Genomic DNA, 26,392 nt, shown 5'->3' with positions numbered 1-26,392 from the left:
CCACGAGACTCTAGCTTTTGTTGCATGAGACTAACCCCACGAAGACTGCTGACCACAGACGAATTCTCTGTGGTTTTCAATCTCTGCTCAGGCAGGCCTCACCTGGGATTGAGACAGCAAGAATGGGGATTTAACCTACCTGGCAAGGGACTCTGGGCCACCACATAGCTACGGAGTGTTATATCAGCAGAACCGCCTGATTCCAGGGGTATGGGGTGCATGTGAAAATGCCTCAGCATATCAAATATAGTCTGGAACCAGAGATGTTGGACGTGGCACTGGCCGTTTTCATTCAAGGACAGGCGCAGGTGCTGTAAGAGATTAGAAGGTGAATGAATGATTTTTAACCAGCTACCATAGAATCGTAAAATAATATTGTAGGAAGGGAGACCAATGGTCATCTAGTCCAACCCCCTGCAATGCAGGGATCATAGCTAAAGGATCCTGACAGATGGCCATCCAACCTCTGTTTAAAAACCTCCAACGAAGGAGAGCCTGCCACTTTCCAAGGCAGTCTGTTCCACCGTCTAACAACTCTTACCATCAGATAGTTCTTCCTAATATTTAGTCAGAATCTCCTTTCTTGCAATTTGAATCCATTGGGTTCAGGTCCTAATCAATGGAGCAGCAGAAAACAAGCTTGTTTCTATGTGGCAGCCGTTCAGCTACTTAAAGACCACTTGCATCATATTGTTGTGTTTCCAATGTCTTTTTTAATCTGCTTATTTGTGCCTTTTTCAGAAAGAGCTGTTATTTCCTAGAAAGCTCTGGGCCGGAACTTTAATGATTTAGAATACTTATATCCCAATATAAAAGGTTAACACAACACAGACGCATTCAAGTGTAGCATCAGGAGCGGAAATAAGATGGTGCCGATGCAAAGTAGACCAAACCTGAGAGGATCACTGCCGCCTTGGAACTTCTCACCGCTCAGAGAAGTGGGGTGAGCATACTAACGATTCATTTTAATTTCTGTAAGCTAAATTTCAGGTGGCGCCAAGAGAACAGGATGGGAGAACATGGGGCTTCCATTGATCTGCCAGCTTTGTATCTGCTTGATGCATGCAAATGAACACATATCCCTCACTCAACTACCCCAAGTAGTGGCAAAGAATCAAGGGCTGTTGTGCCTGCAAGACACGTTGCAGCATTCCCACTGCCTCCCCCTCTGTTATTGGGAGCAGGCAAGGCAGCCGTGTCTCTAGATTTTGGCTGCTTTCCTCTACCTGGCACTCATGAAGCTCTCCATGCCAGACACCAGGCTATTAACAAGCCAAAGTAGTCATCGTGGTTTTGGTTGGTGGTTTCTAAGCCTCTGGCTGTTTTACTATTTTATGCCTATGTACAGGCATGTTGCCAAGTGCCAGTGACTCCTTTCAACCGGAAGGTTTATTCTCAACCCCCGAAACAATATTTGCAACCAAAACTCTTCAGTGGCAATGCAGATCAGCTTGGAGCTGGAGAGCTGCTGCCAATCAGGGTAGACAATACTGAGCTAGATGGGCCAGCAGTATAAAGGCAGGTTCCTGTGAACCAAGAAGTCATCAAATCTTAACTTTAAATGCTCAAGGCAGGCTAACAGCTCAGGGAAACACAACTGCTGTAGCTCCAGGATAAAACAAAAACGGTCCCTTGACAACTTGAGACCAACTTCCTTAAAGGATTGCCTTGCCCTTTATATGCCCACCATTTCAGGTGCCACATAATATTAATTCTGCACTTCTAAAACTGAACTTTAAGCTTGGCAGCATCTATGCTCTGGAATTCCCCCCCCCCATAGACCCCAGACAGGCACCTTCATTGTTCTCTTTTCGGAGCCAGCTAAAAACATTTTTGTTCAGGCAAGCCTATCCCGACATGCGGGTGTGTTTTAGTCTGCTTTGGGCTATTGCCAATTTTAATTCTATTTCAAATAATAATAATAATTACTGATTTTAACTCTTGTCTTTTGTTGACAATTTTAATGTTTGTTTTATTTTTATGTCTGTAAACTGCTTAGAGGTTTTGCATACAATCAAGCAGCACTTTTGCTTTATTTATTAAATGTATTGATCACTTTTCTACCAAGGTAACTCAAAGTGACTTAGAATATATTTAAAAATGCATATATTATAACTGCGTTAAAATCTACAAGACAATCCAGATGATTAAAAGCCAAAAGCACTCATGCCTGGTGGGAAATGCATGTTATTGGCTGGTATCTAAAGCTATGAAATGATGGTGTCAGGTGAGCCTTCCTGGGGAGAGAATTCCACAAGCAGGGAGCTGCCATAGAAAGTCTCTTCTCATTTTGCCAACCTCCAGACCTCCCACGGAAGAAGGGCCACAGCTGAGAGTATATTTTTATAAATTTTGTTATAAAGATCCATCCATTCATGAATAATGGTCACCTGCCTTGGCTTTCCCCTGGAAGTTAAAGGTCAGCACGTATTCGCCTGGCCGTGTTTCACTCTGTCGAATGACAAACAGCCCATGGCTTCTGGCTCCACCGAAGAGGACCAGCTGAGCAGCTTTGACCCGTGATAGCGTCCCATGGAACCAAGGGAAGTCCAGAAGGTTGAGCTCCGCTTCCGTCTCGCTTTCCTCCCCTGTCCCAGTTGAGAGAAGAAGGAGGAGGAAGTCAAAGGCTGGAATATTATGCTCCAAATTCTACTGCAAGGAAGTGAGATTCTGCAGGTGGGTTATTCATTGAAGGTGTATTCTGCAGCATGTTCTTGACATAGTAGCAAACCACCAGTGGTGGATTTATTCTGCTCGTAGTTTGTTTTGCAGTGCTTCCCGAATGCTAACACATTCTTGCTGTTTGGAGGGGCTATAGCCTAACTAAACTAAAACCAGAACCTTTGAGCTATAAAAAGTTAAGGGATTTCATCAGGAACTTATAGGATATGCATTGATTGGAAATGAAGCAATGTGACCACCCTAAAACATCTGCAGGAGGGTGTCCTTTCACAGTGCAGGCTCGCCAGTGAGGAAAGTTGTATTTGTATGGCAGATGTGTTTTGCCAAATTCACAGATCACATTTTTAGGTGAATGCTTAAAAAAAAATGTAACCTATGAATCAGAACCATGTGATCTTGCTTTGCGATTACCTTCAGTTCTGAAAACTGGCATAAGTGTGGAATATAAAAAATTAGAAACAATGGCCAGCACACAAACATCCGCACCCACACACACACCAGCAAACCATCTGAACTGTTGGAAGGATGCATGCTATTCCGTTTAACTGCAAACCTTGTGTAACTGATCTGGGCACAGCACACACACACACAGAACTTTGATTTGACATAGCAAGCTGCCTGATACCAGGTCAGGCTGTTCATTTGTCCAGCCCAGTATTAAAGACCTGCCTCACTCAGCTGCCCCACTAGACCTCCCCTGTTCAACCAAATTGGAAGCCACACCAAACTTGCCATAGCTGAGGGCTGTCCCAGGAGGGAGAGCTCCAGAAATGAAGTTAGCACTCTGTCTGGAAAATTAGCAAAACTGAACCACCTGTATCAACAGTGGGCCAACAGATTGCAAAGTACACAATTCCAAATAACAGGAAAAAAGTGTTATGGGGAGCAGGGGAGAGCTGATCACATTTCTTCCAGGAAACACGGTACCTGCAGTATGGCTACCAGTAGCTGATGACTCCAATGTCTGTAGGAAGTTATCCAATGGCACATGAGCTCTGTATTCTCCTGCAGAGTCCCTGATCCGACCATGAGGTGCTGTGACAACAGTGGCAGGATTTGGCATAGTGTCTGGGGCAGCAGAGCCTGCACATCTGTCCTGAAACCGGGAGGTATCTGGAAAAAGAATTCCGCTGTTAAAAAACCCCCCAAAATCCATTCTCAAGGCTTCAAACAGCTTCTCTCTTTTTCTGCAAAGTAATTCCTGCATTGGACCAGATGACCTTTGGGGTGTATCCCAATTCTACATGCTATGATTCCAATTCACATGTTGTCATTAGCATTTTTATCCCACTCTTCAGCCAGAAAAGGTTCCCAGAGCAACTTACAAATATCATTGATAATATAGTCCCTGCCTTCAGCTTCACATTGTAAGAGACACAATACAAAAGGTAAAAGGAAGTAGGAGGGAGCAGGAAAACATCATGCTCAAGCTCAGATTCTTAGTTACAAGTGTTATCATGTCACCAATGGGTATACATTCTGCGTTTATTGATTTTTTTGGAGGGGGAGGGAGGGAGTAAAGTTTCATTAAATCCTAAGATATCTGTTTGAGCGGAATTATAACAGAACATAAGAAATGGGCGTGTGTACCCCAAGCAACATAGACTCTATCAAACTACCAGGAAAAGGGAGTTAAATAAAATTGCTGTAAGTTGTTTTGGTGATTTGGAGGTTTAATCCAAAATCAAGTAAGATTTAGGCTTGTTTGTGTTTCTGGTATCCTCTCTCCTATATTATGGATGTTCTGTACTATTTTATTAATACTATTGCTGCAAGTTTGTCATGGCCTTTGGCTAGGACAATAAACTTACAAACTTGAACTTGTAACTTGTAACACACACCCAAATGTACTTCTCCAATCATAGAAAAGCCTCTTTTTTGTAGTATGCATGGGTTATTGGGGCCACAGTGTACACACTGTGTAAATAAATCTGATTTTAAAATCTGATTTAAAAGTCTTGTTACCACCAGCCAGGAACTCGCAGCTACAAGAAGACACTCTGCTTGGCAGGCAGGCCCCCTGGGTGCAGGAGGAGAGTTCGATGTCGTCCCCACTGTCTCTGGAAGAAACGAGCAAGCAGTTGGATACAAGATATTGCACCAGTGACTCTCTGCAAGTATATGCATACATCTTTTTTTTTTTTTTAAGTGCCAGTGTTCTGGATTCACTGATCTTTCAAATGAAAGAACAGCTGTTTTAGACGGACCAGACCATGTACCATAAACAAATCCCATATTGCTAACATCTCTCCTTCTGTCTCAGGTGAGTGGAGACTCCAGCAGAAGCCTCCATGGCTTCAAGAAGGGCCCTAGCTGGAATGAAGGGCCTAGGTTATGTGGTTCCTCTTCATCCGGTAACATTTCCACTGAATTATGTAGAAGGATCAATATGGAAAGTACATAAGGAAATGATCTCTCAATCTGTTAGCAGTTGCCAACATTTTATATGCTGGCAAATGGAGAATGGCAACAGTCCCAATGGTCAAAGAATGGCACAATAAAATGTGCGGCTGTACAATAATGACAAAGTTAGCTTATTATATAAGGTTTAAGGAATACAGTTATAGACAAAATATTTGCATGTTAAGATGGAAGAAATATGTGGACTATTGTAGGTTTTACTGAGTATTTCTTAGTGTTTGTTACTGAGTCTCAATGTTCTGAGGAGGAGGATGACAACTGCATTTTGTTTGTTTGTTTAATCTTTCTTTTTTGTGTGTGTTGATATGTATGGAAGATTAAACATTGAATAAAATACTTAAAACTGAAAAAAAACATGCCTAGATGTTTACCACTAATTTGGGGGTACCATTTGGAGGCTAATGAAAATCAGGATCTTGAAAAATATTCTGAATAAAATCCCTGTGGAGCAGTATGAGCGCCATACTGCCATATGCCTATCACCATTTACACAAGCTTTTCTGAACTTCAAGGGCACTCATTCAGCAAACCCAATCTCAGCGCCCCCTCCCATCTTACCCAGGATCTATGCAGTCTTGTATATCTGCCACCCAGGAGTGTTTCTGCAACGAATCAATCGTTTCCAAGATATACTCAGCACCATTTTCTACCTGGATGGAAAAAAAATACAAGGGGGGGGGAGCCATTTTTTGTGGTATCTTAAATTAAAAGACATCCTTCATCTCTCCACATTCCCACACACATGTGCAAAGCCTCAACGGGATCCAGGATTCACCCTTAGAAAAGTGTGAAGGAATAAAATGATTCCTCAGATCAAGAAAAGAGTGCGTTTCTCCCACCAGCTAGCACCTAGAGTCTCACATGTCCCTTATTATTGAAGGTACATGTCTGCCTCATGCAATTCTAACACACAATTTCATTGTGTGCATTTCTCTCTCTGCTATACGGCTAAGAGAAAGGCAGATGTTCGGCTGTGTGGCCCAGAGGGGAGGCTTTGCTTTGAGGGGAGCAACAAGCCCCCAAAGAGAAATACATGTGGGGTGAGGGAAGGGACGAAGTTCCCTCCCCCAAATGAAAGGTCGAAACCTGGGTAGGAGAGGGAAGGGGTCGGGGTCTGCCTAGGGAGTTTAAAGTGTGGTGAGGCAAACTTGGTTTGACTCCCCAACTTCCTCCATCCTAGCCTAGAAGCTGCGGCAATAAATGGCTTCCCCACATACGCACAAAAGAACGGTGCGAGAGGAAACTGAAGGAGCAAGAGGAACATAGGAGCATTGTATAGAGAGGCATTTTACGGATTAATGGGACCCTTAGCATGTCCTACACTGCAAAGCAGGTGGAGGACAGAGACAGCTCCCTGCCATCTTAGAAGGGGGTACAGGTGGATAGCTAGAGATGAACCTGGGGTAAAATGGAAGGGTTTGGTGATGTGGAGACAAGTTACTCAGGCAGTCTTGAATCTCCAGCTCTCCCAGTTGAAGCAGAGAGAGGGAAACTGAGGCAGAGAGAGCAGGGATGGCAAGTGAGCAGAAGGGCCCCCCTTAGTTTTGTAAAAAACTGCTGGTTTTGCCCATATTTTGACATTCTTCTTTGTATATACAGTACAGTGGTACCTTGGTTGTCAAACAGCTTGGCTCCCGAACAAATTGGCTCCCAAACGCCGCAAACCCGGAAGTGAGTGTTCCAGTTTACAAATGTTTTTTGACACGGCTTCTGATTGGGTGCAGGAAGCTCCTGCAGCCAATCAGAAGCTGCGCCTTAATTTTCAAACGGTTCCAGGAGTCGAATGGATTAGGTCCAACAACCAAGGTACCTGTGTGTGTGTGTGTGTGTGTGTGTGTGTATAAGGTTTGGTGTTACTGGTTTTTTTAATGCATTTTTAAATTAATTTTCAATATTAACATAATACTAACCATAAAAAGAAATAAACAAGGGAAGAGACAAGAGATATTTTAAGCACAGTATGTGCAAACATAGGGATTATATCTGACAGCAAAAGCAAAACGGAAAGAAAAAACCCACTAGACAAGAAAATACAGTGGTAGGATGAGATTTATGAGAATAATAAAATCTTAATATCTGGAAATATGGTCTTACCCCCAAAGGAAGATGGTCATTTAGTGGATGGCTAGTACAGGTTGGGTTAGAAAGGTTAAAAGAGACCGAGTTTCCTCAAATTTATCCTTTTTTTTGCTCCGGCTAAGCTTGTTCTTTTGTGTCAATTTATCTCGCACAGCCAATTTCCAAACTTTACACTACCAACAACCTTCTAATGTAAAAATAGAGGAGTGGTTCCAATGATGAGCAATTTCTATTTTGGCTGCTGCTAAAAGCAACAAAATTACTTGATTCATGTCCTCAGGAAAAACAGAAAACAGAGTTGAGACTGCGGCTATAAGGAATAACCTGAGAGGCAACAGAAGAATCGGGGGGGGGGGGGGGCAAAACCCTCATCCAAAAAGAGTGTACCATGGAGCAAGTCCACCACATGTGAAAGGAAGTACCCAACCGTAGATGACCTCTACAACACTTGTTGGAAGACCCTGGGTCCATGTGAACCTATTTCACGTGAATAAAATAGCACCTCAGCACCACTTTTATCATAGATCCCTTAACTCTGAAAAAAATAACCTTAATAGGGGTTTCTGCCATACCACTTTGCAAAGACTTATCACTGATAGTCCCAAGTCATCTTCCCAAAAAGCTTTTAAACTCAAATTAGATTTCATGAAACATGACCGCAAACCTTTATAAATGATACTATTCCACCCTTGAGATTTCCCCCAGAAATATGTAAGTTTTCAAAGACTGCCAACTATTTCAGTGAATCCCCTGTATGAACTATATGTCAAGTGAATTTGAACTAGGTGTCACATCCTCCGGTTTTTCTAAAAGCTGGGGTGCGCTCGATGGTCTAAAAATACCATTGGATTCCCAGCCCCTAAGTTGTGCACATTTATCAGAATCTTTAAAACAGGAATGCTGTGTTAAGGGAATTAAAGGTGTTTACTGGTATTTTTAATGAATATTTTATATTGTTCTCTGTAAACTGCTTTGAGGTTTTTGTCCATTTTGTGGTATATAAATCTTTTTATAAACCGTTAAAAAGAATAACAATGCAAAGGCCAACCCACATCATGTCTCGTTTTGGCTTTGAATTTCAACTGATGCAAAGGCAATAATTCACCAATGATTGTTGCTGGACTGGGGCAGGAAGAGAGAAAAGTAAATTTAGCCAGTAAGATGCCCCACCTCATCTCTCATCTCCAGGTCTCTCTACATCCTATCCTCATTCCATGAATGGTCTCTATAAATTCAGGAAGCTGGAAAATTAATTTGGATGGGGGGGGGGGACCTCCAAAACCCAGAAACAAATGAAATCCATTCCCCCCAATCCAATTGTGCAAACACAAAGCAAATGTCAACGTTTTCATTCATCACAAAAGTGCCTTTTGTCCACCCTGACAGAGAGCTTGGATGGAAGTTTGCATAAGTTCGATTTGCCAAGGAACTGCTCATGCAGCAGCTAGGCCGGTCTCCATGACAACCCGGCCTGCCCGTAGGGCATCGTTTCATCCCTGAGTTGGCTCTTCAAAAAAGGGAGCCCAGAGCTTACAGGGAGGCAGGCGGTGCAATTTTAATGAAAGGGTAAAAAAAAAAAAGAGCGCTCATCACACAAGGAAGGTAGGAGGGCGAAAACTGGACAACGCTTTGAAATAGTGCATCTGCCTCTCCCTTTTGCAACAGGCTTTCAAAAATGGAAGAGGAGTGTGAGACAGACTTGGAAAATGGAAGAGGAGTGTGAGACAGACTTGGAGATCTGGGTTTGAATCATGTTTAATGTAAGGTTACCAGACGTCCCCGTTTCCCGGGGACAGTCCCTGGATTTGCAAATCAGTCCCCATACAAAATCAATTGAAGTTGAAAAGTGTCCCCGGATTCATTGAGAAAAATCTGGTAACCTTAGTTTAACGGACTGCTGACTGCAAATAAAGAAAGTAGGCACCAGTGGCTGATGTGGGAAACACGTGGCTAACACAGTGGGCTTTTTCTACCTAAGGTGCCTTACCTTCAGCACAAAGGTGTTGTCTTTGTCCGGCATCTCCAAGGGCATAGTAGTGCGCACCTCGATGATGGCCGAAAGAGGGATGCTGACCTTCGCTTTGGAAGCCTGGAGGCCAAAAGAGAGAGGGAGTTAAAAAAAAAAAGTACAGTGGTACCTCGGGTTACATACGCTTCAGGTTACATACACTTCAGGTTACACACTCCGCTAACTTAGAAATAGTGCTTCAGGTTAAGAACTTTGCTTCAGGGTAAGAACAGCGGCACAGCGGCAGCAGGAGGCCCCATTAGCTAAAGTGGTGCTTCAGGTTAAGAACAGTTTCAGGTTAAGTAAGGACCTCCGGAACGAATTAAGTACTGTATTTTTCGCCCTATAGGACGCACTTTCCCCCCTCCAAAAATGAAGGGGAAATGTGTGTGCGTCCTATGGGGCGAATGCAGGCTTTCGCTGAAGCCTGGAGAGCAAGAGGGGTCGGTGCGCACCGACCCCTCTCGCTCTCCAGGCTTCAGGAAGCTATCCGCAAACCTTGCGAGCCCGGCGGGAGTTGCCGCCGGGCTCGCAAGGCTTGCGGATAGCAGCCTGTTCTGGGGGCTGGGGGGGAATAATTTTTTTTATTCATTTCCCCCCCAAAAAACGAGGTGCGCCCTATGGGCCAGTGCGCCCTATGGGGCGAAAAATACGGCACTTAACCCGAGGTACCACTGTATATGACAATTGTTTTAGAAATAGTAGTTTTCCTCAGGAGATAGCAGAGGCTTGTTCACAGGAAGGAAGGCTGTTCACATGAAGGCAACGTTATTAAAAATGCGATTTCCCTAATCTTCTCCAGCGACGCCAGAATCTTTTAATTAAAAGTACAGCACCCACTGGGAAATAGGAAGAGGAATAGGGAACATTTCATTTACATATTTTCACACACTGCTGTGTTCCAACATCAGCAATAATTTTACATTTCTAAACTTCTTCCTTTTTTAAAGTCCTTGAACAGATAAACAGAATTTAACTATTGAAAAACTCCCATTAATAAAAAAAAGTAAAAGCAGCCACAAAGAGCTAAGGAAGGGCAAAAGATTGTAAGAGGAAATATAAAAGGCTTTTTACACACACACACACACACACACACACACACACACACGGGGGGGGGGGGAGACCGGTACAGGTAAGCTAAGATGGACTTCACCCGCCAAAAAGGTGTTCTCCTGAGTAGCCTGATCAGAAAGAGTGATCTGCTGCAGGCAGCTATTTTTCTCCAATCCCATTCATTTGATAGGGCTTATACCCAGTAAATTGTATTCATAGAAAACTGAGCTCTGTTGGTTTTTTTTTTGGTTTTTTAATGTATTTTTATTCTGAACTCTGTTGTTGATGATGGACAGTGATAATATAATGGAGTGTGACAATAAATAAATAATAATAATAATAAAAACACAGAGTCCACATCCAAGACTCACATTTTCAGCCCTGAAATCATATCCTCCATGGTAACATAAATGAAATATGAGTGGGTTGGTGGTTTTTGTTTTGTTTTGTATATTCTATTTCCAAATGCCCAACAGGAGTACTATCTTTAATTTCTTTTATAGCACCTGCTAGCTGAAGAGAGCAATGTCTCTGAGCATGTATAAACTGCCTATCCAGCAATGTTCAGTGGGTGACCACAAGAAATGCAACGCTGCTACCGAAAGCAGAGTTTGGATTTGATAACCTGCCTTTCACTCCCTTTAAGGAGTCTCAAAGTGGCTAACATTCTCCTTTCCCTTCCTCCCCCACAACAAACACTCTGTGAGGTGAGTGGGGCTGAGAGACTTCACAGAAGTGTGACTGGCCCAAGGTCACCCAGCAGCTGCATGTGGAGGAGCGGAGACGCGAACCCGGTTCCCCAGATTACGAGACTACCGCTCTTAACCACTACACCACACTGGCTCTCCAGACATGTCACTCCTTTTCTCTTTGCAATGTCAAGTAGAACTTACCCGTGTTATAATGCCAGGACATTTTGCTTCTCCCCTGGCCAAACTGGTTCACAGTCAATTTAAATGCAACAGCAGCCGGGAAATAGAAAACCTAGAACCCTGGACAATATGAAATAGATATCTTCCAATGCTACAATTTTGGGATTCTGTGATTCCTCTTAATCAGGTGCACACCAATCTCCTCATCGGCAAACAACAAGAGCCCCCATGTGACACTTTGACCAAGTCGCCAGAGGAAAGCTTTTACCACTTGCCACCTAGAACAGAAAAATGTTCTACACCGATGCCATTGAACAATCCACTACAGTGGTACCTCTGAATGCGAACAGGATCCATTCTGGAGCCCTGTTCGCATCCTGAAGTGAACTTAAGATGTGACTGCGTGTGTTGCGTTTCGCCGCTTCCGCGCATGACGTCATTTTGAGCGTCTGCATGCGGTGAAACCTGGAAGTAACACACTCGGTTACTTCCAGGTCGCCGCGGAGCGCAACCTGAAAATATTCATCCCGAAGCTACTTCAACCCGAGGTATGACTGTACATCTTCACCTGCTAGGTCAGAGGAAGTCACTCATTTAGTATGAAAATATTATGAAACTGTTTTGAAATGTCTTTTATACGAAGATAAAAACATACTGCCTTTCTATATACGTACATAGAAGTGTAAGGCTATCATCGCACAGTCTCCATAGGAGCTGCATCACAATCCTAGATCTGCAAGAAGCCAGGACGCAGTGGCGGGTGGAGAGGTTGGTAGGGTTAGGCAGAGTCGACAAGGACCGCAAGGAGAAGTGGAAGCCCCGAGTATAAAACACTTTGCTCGATGTATTTATACTTTCGGTTGTTTCCCACCCCCATGCTTTCTTGTGAACTGCTTGAGTGTAGCATCATCATCATCACCATCTATTATTTATACCCTGCCCATCTGGCTGGGTTTCCCCAGCCACTCTGGGCGGCTCCCATCAGAGTATTCAAAACATGATAAAACATCAAGCATTAAAAACATCCCTAAACAGGGTTGCCTTCAGAGGTCTTCTAAAAGTCAGGTAATGGTTTATTTCCTTGACATCTGGTGGGAGGGCGTTCCACAGGCCAGGAGCCACTACCAAGAAGGCCCTCTGCCTGGTTCCCTGTAACCTTACTTCTCGCAGTGAGGGAACTGTCAGAAGGCCCTTGGAGCTCTACCTGAATGATGGGGGGTGGGGGGGAGATGCTCCTTCAGGTATACTGGGCCAAAGCCATTTAGGGCTTTAAAGGTCAGCACCAACACTTTGAAATGTGCTCAGAAACGTACTGGGAGCCAATATAGGTCTTTCAGGACCAGTGTTATGTGGTCTCAACGGCCACTCCTAACGGTCTAGCTGCCGCCTTCTGCATTAGTTGTAGTTTCCGGGTCACCTTCAAAGGTAGCCCCACATAGAGTGCATTACAGTAGTCCAAGCAGGAGATAACTAGAGCATGCACCACTCTGGTGGGTAGGTAGGGTCTCAGCATAAGCATCAAAGTAGTAGGAAAACAAAAGTAACAGAGTTTTTAGGGAGAAGGGCTCCCAGTTTAGCAATGTTTGTGTGTGAGGAGGGGTGTGTGAAAGAGGGGAGGGGGCTTCAGTCCACACTTCTCTTTTCCTAGGGATAAATTAAGCACTGGCCCAGAGAGCTGCTTTAAGCAACCTGTCCACGACCTCCTCCTTGGGGATGGGAGAAAGGTTAGAAGGGAATGAATGGAAACAAGATCTCTTGCTTGTTTGGCAACAGCCAGAGAACAGGCACCATAAAAGGGTTTCACCGAAATGGGATTTTCCATGCGCCCTTGTCCGGTCCCCCCTGCAGAGTGACAAATTCCCTTCGGCTCAATTTACAGAGACGCCGTGATGAGCGAGGGAAGGTTTCGTGCAAGGCTATGCTTGAACCCGGAGCAGGCACACAGGCTGCAGGCATGAAACCGCGTGCGGCTGCTGCCTGTTTCACACCCAGCTGTCACAACAGCTGGTCTAGCAAGAAATCCAGAGAATGGCCAAAAAGGAAACACGCTCCACAAATCAGCAGCAAATAAGCCGCTGCGGTCACAGAGCGGTTTCTTGATACCAAGAGAAACTTCAGGGTGTGTGGAAAGACACCGGAAGGCTATAGGGACATAGGAAGCTTCCTTATACAGAATTAGATCAAGGGTCTGTCTAGCTCTGCATTGCACAGCCCTGGTCTGCTCCAACGGGAGCAGTTCCCCAGAGTTTCCACACAGGGATCTCTCACACAGCAGCTCTCCCCACTTGGGAGATGCCATCGGGGACTGAACTTGGGTCCTTTCTGCATGCAAATCATTGCTCCATTACTGAGCTGTAACCCTTCCCCAATGATAATAGAATTCAGCTCCCCTGAAAATCCTAACTTGTATTTTCCTTTTTTTTTTAAAAAAAGCAAGCTGCTAGCCCCTATTGTTTCTGTTATTTTTATCATTGCTTGGATTTGCCTCCCACATGTTTAAGGCCGCACTGGAATTCCCTGGGCAGCTCGGCCTCTCTGGCTAAAAATATATACTTGAACCTGTGGGCAACAGATGCCCACTGAAACCACAGAAGCCAGAGGGAGTGGCCAAACAAAATTCTCGCAGGGTCCAAGGCCTCCTGCCTGGGGACACCCAAAGAAGGCATCCTTACACACCATGGTGCCCATGGGTGCCAGACTAGGGGGTGCCAGACTAGATCCAGACCTGCTTAGCTTGTAGCACTACAAGAAACTGGACCCCCTTTCACAAGTCACTTAGCATGACTGTGCTGACTGAGACTCATGGGAGTTGTAGTCCAAAACTGGAAGGCACCAGGTTGTTGTGTAGGCGGAAGGGGAAACTTTTAGGCATTTATAACAGAGCAATTGTGAGAGAAAATGACATCTGGAAACAAGCTACAAAGGGCGGGGGGGGGGGGAGGCATGAACAAGCTTCTTATCTACTGCCGCTTCCCAGACATTTAAAGAGAGACAATCGATTAAGGATAATAAAGCGCGCGCACACACACACACACACACACACAAGATGTGGAAAAAATAAGACAGGAAAGGATTCAACAAAAGACAAAGCACCAGCCTGGCTGGCAGTAATTCCTTTTGCTTTTACATGCAGCCTTTTAGGAAGGAAATGGGCCCCCGGGTACTCAAGGGAGCAAACTGGCTCAATACTCCAGTAAAAGGATCTCCAGCACTGGAAGAGACTTTGGCCTGGGACCTTGCAGAACCACGGCCTTCTGAGCCAAAAACACTGGCCACGGGCCTGACTCAGTATACAGGATTATGTATTATTTATCGATTTCATTAGGGTTCCGTTCCATCCTTCCTCCCAAAAGGAGCCCAGACTGGCATCAGCAAAACAATACAATGTGAATAATACAAAACTATGCAGCGCTTAGTTATAAATTATGGAAACCAGTCCCACAGCAGGCCGTGATGGCCACCAACCCGGATGGCTTTTAAAAAAGGATTGGAGAAATTCATGGAGGAGAAGGCTGCCTGCTAGCCACAATGGTTATGCTCTGCCTTCATGGTCAGTTGCAACTGGTACCTGGCAGCAGCCAGTCATTCCATCGGGCTGTGGGAGAGATGACAAAAGGGGCCTGTTCCATGAGCTCAGCTGAAAAGCCAGCTCTATCAGGCAGCTCCTGTCCCCGAGCTGTTTCTATGCCAGCTGGTCATTGTAAGAACTACTATTTAAAATTGGCACCCAAGTAACCTTACTGTATATGTTGTGAAACATGGATCACTTATAAGTGCCATCTCCAACTCTTTGAAAGATTCTCTCAATGGTGTCTTTGAAAATTTTCACACATCCCTTGGGAAGACAGGTGATCTAATGTCAGTGTACTGGAAGAAACAAAGATCACCAATGTTGAAGTAATGATTCTTTGACATCAACTTCGTTGGACTGGTCATGTTGTATGGATGCCTAATTATTGTCTTCCAAAGCAACTACTCTATTCCAAACTTAAAAATGGAAAGCATAATGCTGGTGGTTAACAAAAGAGGTTTAAAGACTCTCTCAAGGCAAACCTTTAAAAATGTAGTATAAACACTGACAATTGGGAAACACTGGCCTGTGAGTGCTCCAAGTGGAGAACAGCCTTTACCAAAGGTGTCATGGACAAACTCAGAACGAAAAGGAGAAACATGCTAAGAGGAAGGCATGCTTGGCAAACCCTCACCGTGACCAACTCCCGCCCAGAAACCTATGTCCCCACTGTGGAAGGGCGTGTGGATCCAGAATTGGCCGCCGCAGTCACTTACGGACTCACTGTTAAGATCAGGTTCATGGAAGTCAATCTTACTCAACTATGGTAAAGGTAAAGGGACCCCTGACCATTAGGTCCAGTCGTGGCTGACTCTGGGGTTGCGGCACTCAACTCGCTTTATTGGCCGAGGGAGCCGGCATACAGCTTCCGGGTCATGTGGTCAGCATGACTAGGCCGCTTCTGGCGAACCAGAGCAGCACACGGAAACGCCGTTTACTTTCCCGCTGGAGCGGTACCTATTTATATACTTGCACTTTGATGTGCTTTTGAACTGCTAGGTTGGCAGGAAGAGGGACCGAGCAACGGGAGCTTGCCCTGTCGCAGGGGTTTGAACCGCCGACCTTCTGATCGGCAATGTCATTTAACCCACGGCACCACCCGCATCCCTGAGTGATCGCCAAAGAAGAAGACTCAGATACAAGCCATTTCAACTGGAAGTAGACTACAGAATGATGATTCCTTTCACCCTTCTTAGGGTGAAAGTTCACTTTGAGTGCAGAGAAGCATTCGGCTTCCGCTTCCCGATCTCTGTCTTTTGCTTAGTTGGCTTCTCTGCACCTGCAATCCGACGCTCACCCCATTGAAATAAAAGCAAACAAACAAAGCCAATACATACATATGAAAGGCAGGTTTTAGCTACGGAAGTCCTTACCTTGGGAGGAACGAAAAACTCGAGAAGGAACTTTTCTCCCTCCATCTTCACAGCTTTCCTTAGCAACAACCGACACTTTTGCCACTGAGAACTCCCCACACAGTTCGTATCGTCAGCGACCATGTAGCGGAGGGTCCCTTCCCTCTGAATGTCCACCAGATCCACCTTGGAAGACTGCCCCTTCGAAAGGCGCAGCTTGTGGGTCCATTTCTCCCTGGAATCGCCATGCTCCTTGTTCCCGGAGGGGCAGTGTTCCCTGTCGGACCGCCTGCTTTGCGTGGCTTCTGCACCGGGCTCTGGGGAAGACCTCCTGTGCCACATCTCCTTCATGCCATCCACCACACACAAGCTCATATTCCTCAGGGAAAAGCCTTTCTTGAACTTCGGCTTGGAGGTGGCGTGGACGGAGACATCCTCCGAACTCCGGGATTGGCCGTAGGAGGAGACCTTCCGGGCCTGGACCTGCTGCGATTGGCTCAGATACCTGCCGGAGGAGACGGGGTTGTCCATGCTGTCGAGGGACTCCGTGGAGGCCTGCTCCTTCCTCGGCAGGAGGTCTTGCCCGTAAGGCATGTGGCAGTTCTGAAGCCCAACAAATGGCACGATGTTGTATTTGGTGGGGGAATTGGAAACAAACACCCTGTTGACTTCCAAGCTGAAGATGTCCAAGAAGTTGGCGGCAAAGTGGTGGGAGAAGGAGGTCTCTGCCCCGGGGGTGTCGTAGTGCGGATTCTCCTTCAGGAACTGGCAGAACTTTTGGGCAAAGTCCACTGCAGCAGCCTGGGCGTGCAGCTCACAGAATTCCCTCCAGTCGGGAAGCTGGGAGGGAGGATCTTGACAAAAGGCATCGCCATTCATGACTGGTCCATTCCACCTGCTGGCAAACTGCCCAAAGGCAAGAAAGAGACAGTGAGAGATGGGCAGTTCTGTTCGACACCCACAGAGACACCCTGCTACTGCAGGGAGGCAGAACCCTTTTTTAGCCCGAGGGCCACATTGCCTTCTGGACTGCCTTCCAAGGGCCAGATGGCATTCGTGTGGCAAAAACTGGAAGAAGAATGATTATGAATGTTATCTTTTGTGCAGTAGGCTAGCTTCGTCACAGTGATGCATCCTTCTTCATCCCCCACCCAGGCATGCAAATAGTATTGTCATCATTTATTGTTACCTGCATTTATCAGTCGCTTTATACAGTAAAAATTCTCAAAGCAACTTGACAAGGTAAAATGCAACACATAAAAAGCTATTTAAAGCCGGTGGCTGGGTGGGGAATCAGAGCAACGAACAATATAGAACATATAAAATGCTCATACAGCAACTTATTAATATGAACAAGTGTGGCCCACTCCACCAAGAGGTGAGAATCACTGTAAAAGACAGCATTATTTAGCCAGGCCCCTAAAGATGGACAAGGATGGCACCAGGCATGTCTCCCGTGGGAGAGCCGTCTACAGATGAGGGGGCCACCACTGAAAAGGCCCGTTTCCTTCACACTTCCTCAGGTGGAACACACAGAGGACATCTGATGAAGATCACAAGGGTTGGTTTATATGCAGAAAGGCAGTCTTTGACGTAATGCAGTCCTGAGTTGTATAGGACTCTAAACATCAATATAAGCACTTTTAAATCGAGACCTACCCTGACCTCTGGCTTCATCTTCCAAAAGAAGGTAGGAGCCAGTGCCCAACTCTCCTTTCTGGGTGGTGTAGAATTGACCCCCTTCCCAGCTGTATATTTAAGAGACTCCTTTGGGATTGGATCCAGGACACAGTGAGTGATCCCTATGTTGGCCCAAGGCAGGACAACCTGATCAGGACCCCTGGAATTGAGGCCATGGGTGGGTGGGTGCTGCCCCCATCCCTAGTATTGTCTCCAGTCCACAAACAATTATGCCATAATAAATTTGCTAAGATACTGTATGACTTACTTTGTGGTACAGTGGTATCTCAGGTTACATACACTTCAGGTTACATACGCCTCAGGTTACAGACTCCACTAACCCAGAAATAGTACCTCAGGTTAAGAACTTTGCTTCAGGATGAGAACAGAAATCGTGGTCTGGGAGCGCGGCGGCAGCAGGAGGCCCCATTAGCTAAAGTGATGCTTCAGGTTAAGAACAGTTTCAGGTTAAGTACGGACCTCCGGAATGAATTAAGTACTTAACCTGAGGTACCACTGTACTTTATTTTGTGTGTTCCTTTTGGGAACAAGTGGGGCCCTATTTTGGGAACAACACCCACAGTAATCTGGCCTTGACTCATGGACACCCTAGATGAGTACAATGCGGTTACACAGTGAGCAGGCAACTCTACTCACATGGGGAAACTCTCTCATCACCCGTCCTTTGCTGTCTGATGGTCAGAACAGACACTCAGAATTTCAAGAGAGTTTCCAGGCCACGGTAACTTTTGATGTAGCTCTCCCAAGATCAGAAATAAATCAGCATCACAAAACATACTCTTCCTTGGGAAATGCTTAACTCAGCTTGGCTGAAGAGACTCTGGAAAGGAAGGTTTGTGGACAGCTTTGCTAATGGGCCATGGGACAAACAGAATCTCCTGCCTAGTGGGAAACTCTTGGCAGTGATCAGGAAAGCTACTGGTTGGCATCGGTTTGAGGTTGATCCACTGTAAAGCAGCAGAGAAACCCCAAACATTTTAATTGTGGCTTGGAGTGCCTTGGAAGAACCAGTAAGTGCCAGTCATAAAGCATTAGGAGTAACTAGTCGGCACTGAGAAGGACTCTGGGCTAAAGATGTCCAGAAACATCTGTTGTATGCTGGAACAGACATCGGAGACCTCTTGGTTCAGTGCTGAGGCTTCAAACACACATTCACCTCTCCACAATGCTGGAAGGGGAAGGCAGGCATGTGTGAGTCACACAGGCTCCCAACTGTCACTGTTTACCAGGAACAGCCTCTATTTTGCGCAATCTGTTCCTGTTTTCTGCAACAACACCCCTGTTCTCGCCTTTTGGAAATGCCTTATTAATCGATTTGGTTGGCTGGGCTTGCTACATTCAATTTTCCTTCAGGGGTTCTGGCCGCCTCTCTCCCCCTGCCTCTGCATCTCTGTTTCGCTCACTTGAAATATTTACAGGATGCTCTTCAGCAAATGTTCTCGGAGCAGCTCATGACAAAACAATAAAAGTCACAGTTTAAAAACAAGTCAACGGATTTACAATAAAACAAGACAAAGCAGAGCAATAAAGTAAGATCAGAGTGCCAGCATAAACCCTAAAGCGCATTAAACAGCCTGAGCAAAAAGGAAATGAAAGAAAATGTTTTCACCTGCCACCTAAACCAAAGATGGAATGAGTAGATGTTTTGGGGGAGAAGGTATTCCCAAGATAGAGGGGAACAACAGAAGAGGGTTAACCTCTGGTGCCACCCGCCTCACGTACACTGGTAGAACTGAGAGCTGGATTACAGAGGCTGATATTATTTATTATTAATTATTATTATTATTATTATTATTATTATTATTATTATTATTATTTATATTAATTCATTCATAGATCTCAGGGCAGTTCACAATAAAAAATTACAATATAAAAAGCATGATTGAGGAAGATACATGCTGTATCAAATAAACACTATAAGGCCATGTTAAAAGACATTGTTCAAACTGAAGAACGGCGCTGAATTTGGGGGTCACTTTCCTCTCGCAAATGCTAATTCGCTAAGCCAGAAAACAACTCTTAGGTGAGCGGAAGAGGTTATCCACTGGGGCAGAGGTGAACAGCAACTGGACAGGTTCATATGAGGAAAGGTAATCCCTCAGGTAACCTTCGGTTACAAAAGCTCTGAGAGGTGAGGGGGAATACATCCCTTGTGTGAATGCACAAAAATGAGCATTAAGCCAGTGTAACAGTTAGAGTGTTGGACCTTGAAGATCAGGGTTCAAATCCCACCTGCCCACCTCAGCCATGAAGTTCACTGGGTGACCCTTAGGCAGCCACCAGCTCTCAGCATAACATCCCTCAAAGGGTTGTTGTAAGGATAATATGGTGAGCAAGCGAGTCATGTACACCACCACCCGTAGCTCTTTGGAGGAAAGGCACACTATCAAAGCAATAAACAAAAACTTTATCGGTGCATGACGTGTGTGAAGAGGGCAAGAATAGCAAACGGGCTGGGGAACTTCAGGCACAGGCGCTGTGGTCTTCAAGTCTCTCTCTGTCCCCCGGGACTCTCCCCAAGCCACCCTCCCCCAGCATGGCTTTGAGGAGCGTCTCCACCCGCATCACTCAGCCCAGACACTGACGTCCAGCTCCAAGGGTCTTCTGGAGGCTCCCCCACTGCAAGAAGTGAAGTTACAGGGAACCAGGCAGAGGGCCTTCTCGGTAGTGGCACCCTCCCTGTGGAACGCCCTCCCACCAGATGTCAAGGAAATAAACAACTATCTGGTTTTTAGAAGACGTCTGAAGGCAGGGAGATTTTTAATGTTTGAAGTTTCATTATTTTTTATATGTGCTGTAAGCGGCCCAGAGTGGCTGGGGAAACCCAACCAGATGTGCGGGGTATAAATAATAAAATTATTATTATTATGCCTGGAATATGCCTCTAGCTTTCCAAATCTGGTGTGGGGAACCGAAGGTCCTCCAGGTATTGCTGAACTACAACTCCCATTCTCCCTGGCTACTTACCATCCTTGCTTGTTTGTTGCTTTATGGTGCATTATGACCTGTCAGCTTATCCCTGTTAGGCAAATCAAGGCAGCTATTTTTTAAGAAATCCAACAAAATAGAGTGGTACCTCGGGTTACATACGCTTCAGGTTACAGACTCCGCTAACCCAGAAATAGTACCTTGGGTTAAGAACTTTGCTTCAGGATGAGAACAGAAATCGTGCTCTGGCGGTGCAGCGGCAGCAGGAGGCCCCATTAGCTAAAGTGGTGCTTCAGGTTAAGAACAGTTTCAGGTTAAGAACGAACCTCCGGAACGAATTAAGTACTTAACCCGAGGTACCACTGTATTATGTTGGAGAATCTCATGTGATGCACGCCCCCACTGGTGAAAAGGTAACAGTGCCTCTCCTCATAATTGTCAGACAACTAATCATGTTGACAGAGGTGTGGGTTTTTGGGTTTTTTTAAGCCTTTTCGAGTTCCGCGAGTTGAGTCAGGCTGTTTCAAATTCCCAGCTGTCCTTGCCAGAAACTATTTTTAATAAAGAGACGCTTGAGTATTCCAAGATGTGGCAAACGATAAATAACGCAGAGCACACAAATTCAAGCCCCAACTATGTCAGTGACTCCAGAGAGGAGAGTCCTCAGAAAGTCAGAAGTTGCGAGAGGCATCAAAGGGGCAGATCTGAAAGGGCCCAACCACACATAGTTGCATGGATCTTTCAGGGGCAACTTTGCAAACTTCATTTATGGAGCACCGCCAAAGTGCATGACCCTTGACCACATCAGAAGAGCCTGCTAGATGACGCCAACAACCCACCTAGTCCAGCCTCCTGTTCTTACAGTGGCCGACCAGATCCCTGTTGGAAGCCTGCAGACAGAGCACGTTCCTGTCCTGCAGTTTCTAGCAACTGGTGTTGCTTAGAAGGCTTGTTTTTGCTGCCTCCAACTCCGGAGATGGTGCACAGCCACCGCGGCTAGTCAGTATTGATAGCCGCCTCCTCCTCCATTAATTCGTCTAATCCTCTTTTAAAGGCATCTAAGTTGGTGGCCATCAGTGCTTCATGTGGGAGGGAGTTCCACAGTTTAACTCTGTGATTCAGGAAGAAGTCCTTCCTTTTATCGATCCTGAACCTTCCAGCGTTTAGCTGCATTGAATGTCCATGGGTTCTAGCGTTAGCAGAGGCGAAGAAAAGCTTTCCTCTATTCCATGGGTAGGCAAACTAAGGCCCAGGGGCCGGATCTGTCCCAATCGCCTTCTAAATCCAGCCCGCGGACGGTCCGGGAATCAGTGTGTTTTACATGAGTAGAATGTGTCCTTTTATTTAAAATGCATCTCTAGGTTATTTGTGGGGCAGAAGAATTTGTTCATTTTTTCTTTCTTTCAAAATATAGTCTAGCCCCCCACAAAGTCTGAGGGACAGTGGACCAGCCCCCTGCTGAAAATGTTTGATGACCCTTGCTCTATTCACTCTCTCCATGCCATGAATAATTTTACACACCTCTATAATGTCACCATTTTCTCCAAACCAAGAAGTCAAAAATGCTGCCACCCTTCCTCACAGGGGAGTCAGCATTCACCCCTTGGGTCATTTTACTTTTGTTTTAAACCTTTCCAGAACTATACACAGTATGCCAAGTAGTCGGACCATAGATTTGTATAATGGCATTATGATATCAGCAGTTTTCGATTCCCTTCCTAATGATCTGTAGCAAGGAATTTGCCTTCTTCACAGCTGCCCTGCACTGGGTCGACTATGTTTCATGTGCAGTCTCCCTGCCTGCAAAGAGCTTCCATGAACAATTTAGATTTAATTGAGGGAGGAGACAATTTGCCTGTACACATGACATTACAGTTGTACGTAAACATGCTCGTTCCTTTTTCCAGGGGTCAATGCTAACTTAAGTGCTGGAACAAAAAATGCTTTCAAATGTCATCATCATTAATGCACAGAGCTCTCCAGAAACCTTTTTTTTTCAAATGCAAAGATTGAAGCATCAGCAATTGGGGGGGCATGAACACACACACACACACACACACACACACACACACCTACTTTGACCGGGGATAACCTTTCTAGCTGACCGGGCAAAAAGCAGGCACTGAAGCCCACGAGACAAAAATCTAGGTAAAAGCGTGTAAGTGAGGGGAGGAAGGAGGAGGTCCATTCAAGGTTCGGCTAACAAATTTACAAAGAGCCTAGTGAGGAAGGGAATTCAGAGTGGCATTGACATTTTGCTGATGCAAAGAAAACAACCTCCAGGGCTCCTTCGCTGCCTTTTCTACCTGCTTCCACCATAATACAGATATGGATGTGTTTTGACAAGTTTCCCAATACAACTGGGAATGCTGCTAAATTGCAACTCTCATCAAGCCCAGCCAGCACAGCCAATGGCCAGGGTTGATGGGAGATGTAGCTCGGCTGACTCAAATGCATTTTGGGGGGAAGGGGGGGTCAGTCTGGATCAGACCTAAAAAACCTTCCACACACCTGCCGCCGTGAGTGCTGGAAGGAAGACCGCTCCCTGCTGCAAGGCCCATTTCCACCTGGCTTAGGGGGCAGAGCCCAGACTCACCTTGATCAGCTAAAAGAGGCTCCTAGGAGGCCAGAGGGACATTGCCGGAACAACTCTTGGGTTGGGGCAACCGGCTAAAATGTTTTACAATGTTTTAAATTGCTATAATTTTGGTTCCTCTGCTATGTTTTTGTCGGGTTGGGGTCGCTTAAATGTTTAGTTGGGGTTGGTGGTTATTTTAATTTGGGTATAACTGTAAACTGTTTATTGTTGTTATTGGTTTTCAATGACTTACTGGTCAATACCCAACCTCCCCCATTTATCTTAAAAAAAAAAGAAAGAGTTGAAATCATTTAAAAATACAGTAGTACCTCGGATTACATACGCTTCAGGTTACAGACGCTTCAGGTTACAGACTCCGCTAACCCAGAAATAGTACCTTGGGTTAAGAACTTTGCTTCAGGATGAGAACAGAAATCGTGCAGCAGCAGCAGCAGCGGGAGGCCCCATTAGCTAAAGTGGTGCTTCAGGTTCAGAACAGTTTCAGGTTAAGAACGGACCTCTGGAACAAATTAAGTTCTTAACCTGAGGTACCACTGTAATAACTAACCACTCCCATAGGTCCCTGCTATGATGTGAAAAGATCTTTCTTGACCACTCCAAAACAATTGCCCAACTATAATTAAATAATGATAGTAATAATAATAAAGTTGACCACACCCACTCTGACACATGGCTCTCAGAGAGTCAACTGTGGGTCAATGCAGCCCTCAGCTGGAAAAAAGCAAGCCACCCTTTTCCTAGGAGACCCCTTGATAACAATTAACAGCAGGTTTCAGCTCGCCATATTCCCACCCACCACCCAATTGCTGTTCCATACCTCTTTCTACTCCTGGAACTAAGCGAGAGTGACAGCTGAACTCTTCCTTGTCAGGCAGATTTTCCATCAGACAAGACACAGCTAGCCAACCAGGTCACAAGGCGTTGAGAGATCAGCTCTTCCTTCTACATTAATACACAGAAGGTCTTCCCATCGTTCTCCGATTCCTCCCTTTCGATATTGCTGACGTGATGGATGGGATTCACTCATCCATTAGAAGCTCAGCTGGTTGACCCCAGGGCAACAGAGCGAAAACACCCAACAGATAACACACACCCTTTCCTTACTGATGTTTTTCAGCGAACTAAGAAACTTCAGGTGTACACTGGTACCTCTGGTTACGTACTTAATTCGTTCCGGAGGTCCATTCTTAACCTGAAACTGTTCTTAACCTGAAGCACCACTTTAGCTAACGGGGCCTCCCGCTGTTGCTGCGCTGCAATTTCTGTTCTCATCCGGAAGCAAAGTTCTTAACCTAAGGTACTATTTCTGGGTTAGTGGAGTCTGTAACCTGAAGTGTATGTAACCCAAGGTACCACTGTACAGTCGTACCTTGGTAGTTGAACGGAATCTGTTCCGGAAGCCCGTTCAACTTCCAAAATGTTCGGAGACCAAAGCACGGCTTGTGATTGGCTGCAGGAAGCTCCTGCAGCCAATCGGAAGCCCAATCGGATGTTTGGCTTCCAAAAATACCGGTAGTTCACAAACCGGAATAATCAATTCCTGGTTTGCGGCGTTCGGGAGCCAAAACGGTTGAGAATTAAGCCGTTTGAGAACCAAGGTATGACTGTATTTTAACCAAGGGTGAGCCTTTCGGGTCAAAAAAATAAAAAGAGCAAATGTTAGCACCTTTGTAACCTCAAAGCAGCTGGACTACTATTGTATGCTTCCCTGCCCTGGTTACTATTTGCTAGAGATAGAGAGCGCTGCCGCAGTTCCAACATGGATTGTTCGACTCATATAGGGGGGCCATGCACCCTTTTTTGCAGAGTAAAGCTGCCCTGTTTGGAGAGCTGCCTGGTCCAAGTCTGGTTTAAAGGTACAGAACCCTAGGAAGGGAGAGCAGGAGAGGCCTTTAAGACTGACAGCCATTTGCACCTAGACAATAGACAGCAAACCAGTCACAGCAAGCACATTGGGCTTATATCCACACAAATAATGTATCCTGTATCTTCAATTAAGTTACAAGAATTATTTCTAAATTTGCGCCTATACATAAAATTAGCCTAGCATAAATTATATGCAAACCTGTCCCCTTTTGCCTTTTTAATCGAAGCCGAAGTGGCTGGAAATGACTAAAAAAAAACCAGCCTCATACATACAGCAACAATCACAGATGTCATAGTTATATTTCCTGCATCAAGCATGCATTGTTTTATTCAGTACTTTTATTTTTAAAAGAACACTCAAGGCGATGTACGAAGCTTTAAAAAAAAGACTTAAAAAGTTAAATTTTAAAAAATTAAAGCAACTTTTAAAGCCTAGCCTAAGAAGCCAACCATAATCTGTAAAAGATGCTTTTACCTTCAATACAGTGCATCCAGTTCATGGGGGCCAAGGGAGGGGGGAGGATTTGGCCACCCCAGTAGACTAGCTATATCTAAGTCTGGAGAAAATTATGGGAAGCGACACCTCTCTCTCAAACCACTTCCTCAAATCCTTTGTTTGCTCCTTTCCCTCCAAGTAACCAAAAATTTCCCCTTTGAAGCCTTTGGAACAACTGCTTAGTCTTCTATTCCTCCTGAAACTAAGCCCTGGTATGTGTAACTGAACCAAACACATCACCCCTCTCCCACCTGGTTCACTCTTGCCTTCATCTTCCTCCCCTCTTCTCTATGCCAAATTTTAGATTGTAAGCACCTTGGAGCAGAGAACTAGCATTCTGACTCCAAAGCACCACGCACATTGATCGCACTATATAAAAAAATAAAGCCTTAGGCTTTATTATGATCGTTTATTAAATTTGTACCCTGCCCTTCCCCCACCGCAAATGGAGCCCAGAGTGGCAAATAACATGCAATAAGACAATAAAGCCATCTTTCAAATAATCCCAGTACAGATGCAGACTGGGAAAGATCTCTACTTAAAAGGCTTGTTGAAACAGGAACATCTTCAGTTGGTGCCCAAAATACAACAAAGGACAGCGCCTGTCTGATATTCAAGGGGAAGGGATTCCCAAGGGGAAGTGGTGCAGAACTATAGGCCCAATTCCTACATTGTGTGGAACAGGCTTCCTGAAAAATTGCTATACATAGGAGGCCCTCACCTGCTGAGTGCAGTGGGTGGGTGTGGTGGTGAGATGATCTTTC

General features: G+C 45.3%; 1 protein-coding gene across 8 annotated transcripts in view; it reads right to left on the bottom strand.

Moving 5' to 3' along the window:
* Positions 1-26,392, bottom strand: part of SH2B2 (SH2B adaptor protein 2) — a 57,309-nt gene that overhangs the window by 6,517 nt on the left and 24,400 nt on the right. For all 8 annotated transcript variants that reach the window (XR_014002580.1, XR_014002581.1, XR_014002582.1 and 5 more), the window contains 7 exons: positions 16,060-16,944; positions 9,170-9,271; positions 5,662-5,753; positions 4,648-4,742; positions 3,610-3,795; positions 2,395-2,588; positions 140-311 (listed from right to left, as the gene is read on the bottom strand). Coding sequence is in view for 4 of the 8 variants with exons in the window: in XM_081173001.1 (XP_081029127.1) it covers positions 140-311; positions 2,395-2,588; positions 3,610-3,795; positions 4,648-4,742; positions 5,662-5,753; positions 9,170-9,271; positions 16,060-16,944 (1,726 nt within the window). In the remaining 4 variants the exon portion in view is untranslated. The remainder of the gene's footprint in view (positions 1-139; positions 312-2,394; positions 2,589-3,609; positions 3,796-4,647; positions 4,743-5,661; positions 5,754-9,169; positions 9,272-16,059; positions 16,945-26,392) is intronic.

Source organism: Podarcis bocagei (genome assembly GCF_964188305.1).
Source record: "Podarcis bocagei genome assembly, chromosome: 15".
Lineage (NCBI taxonomy): Eukaryota > Metazoa > Chordata > Lepidosauria > Squamata > Lacertidae > Podarcis > Podarcis bocagei.
Note: the sequence above shows the minus strand (reverse complement) of the source record. Positions and strands in the feature narration are given on the sequence as shown.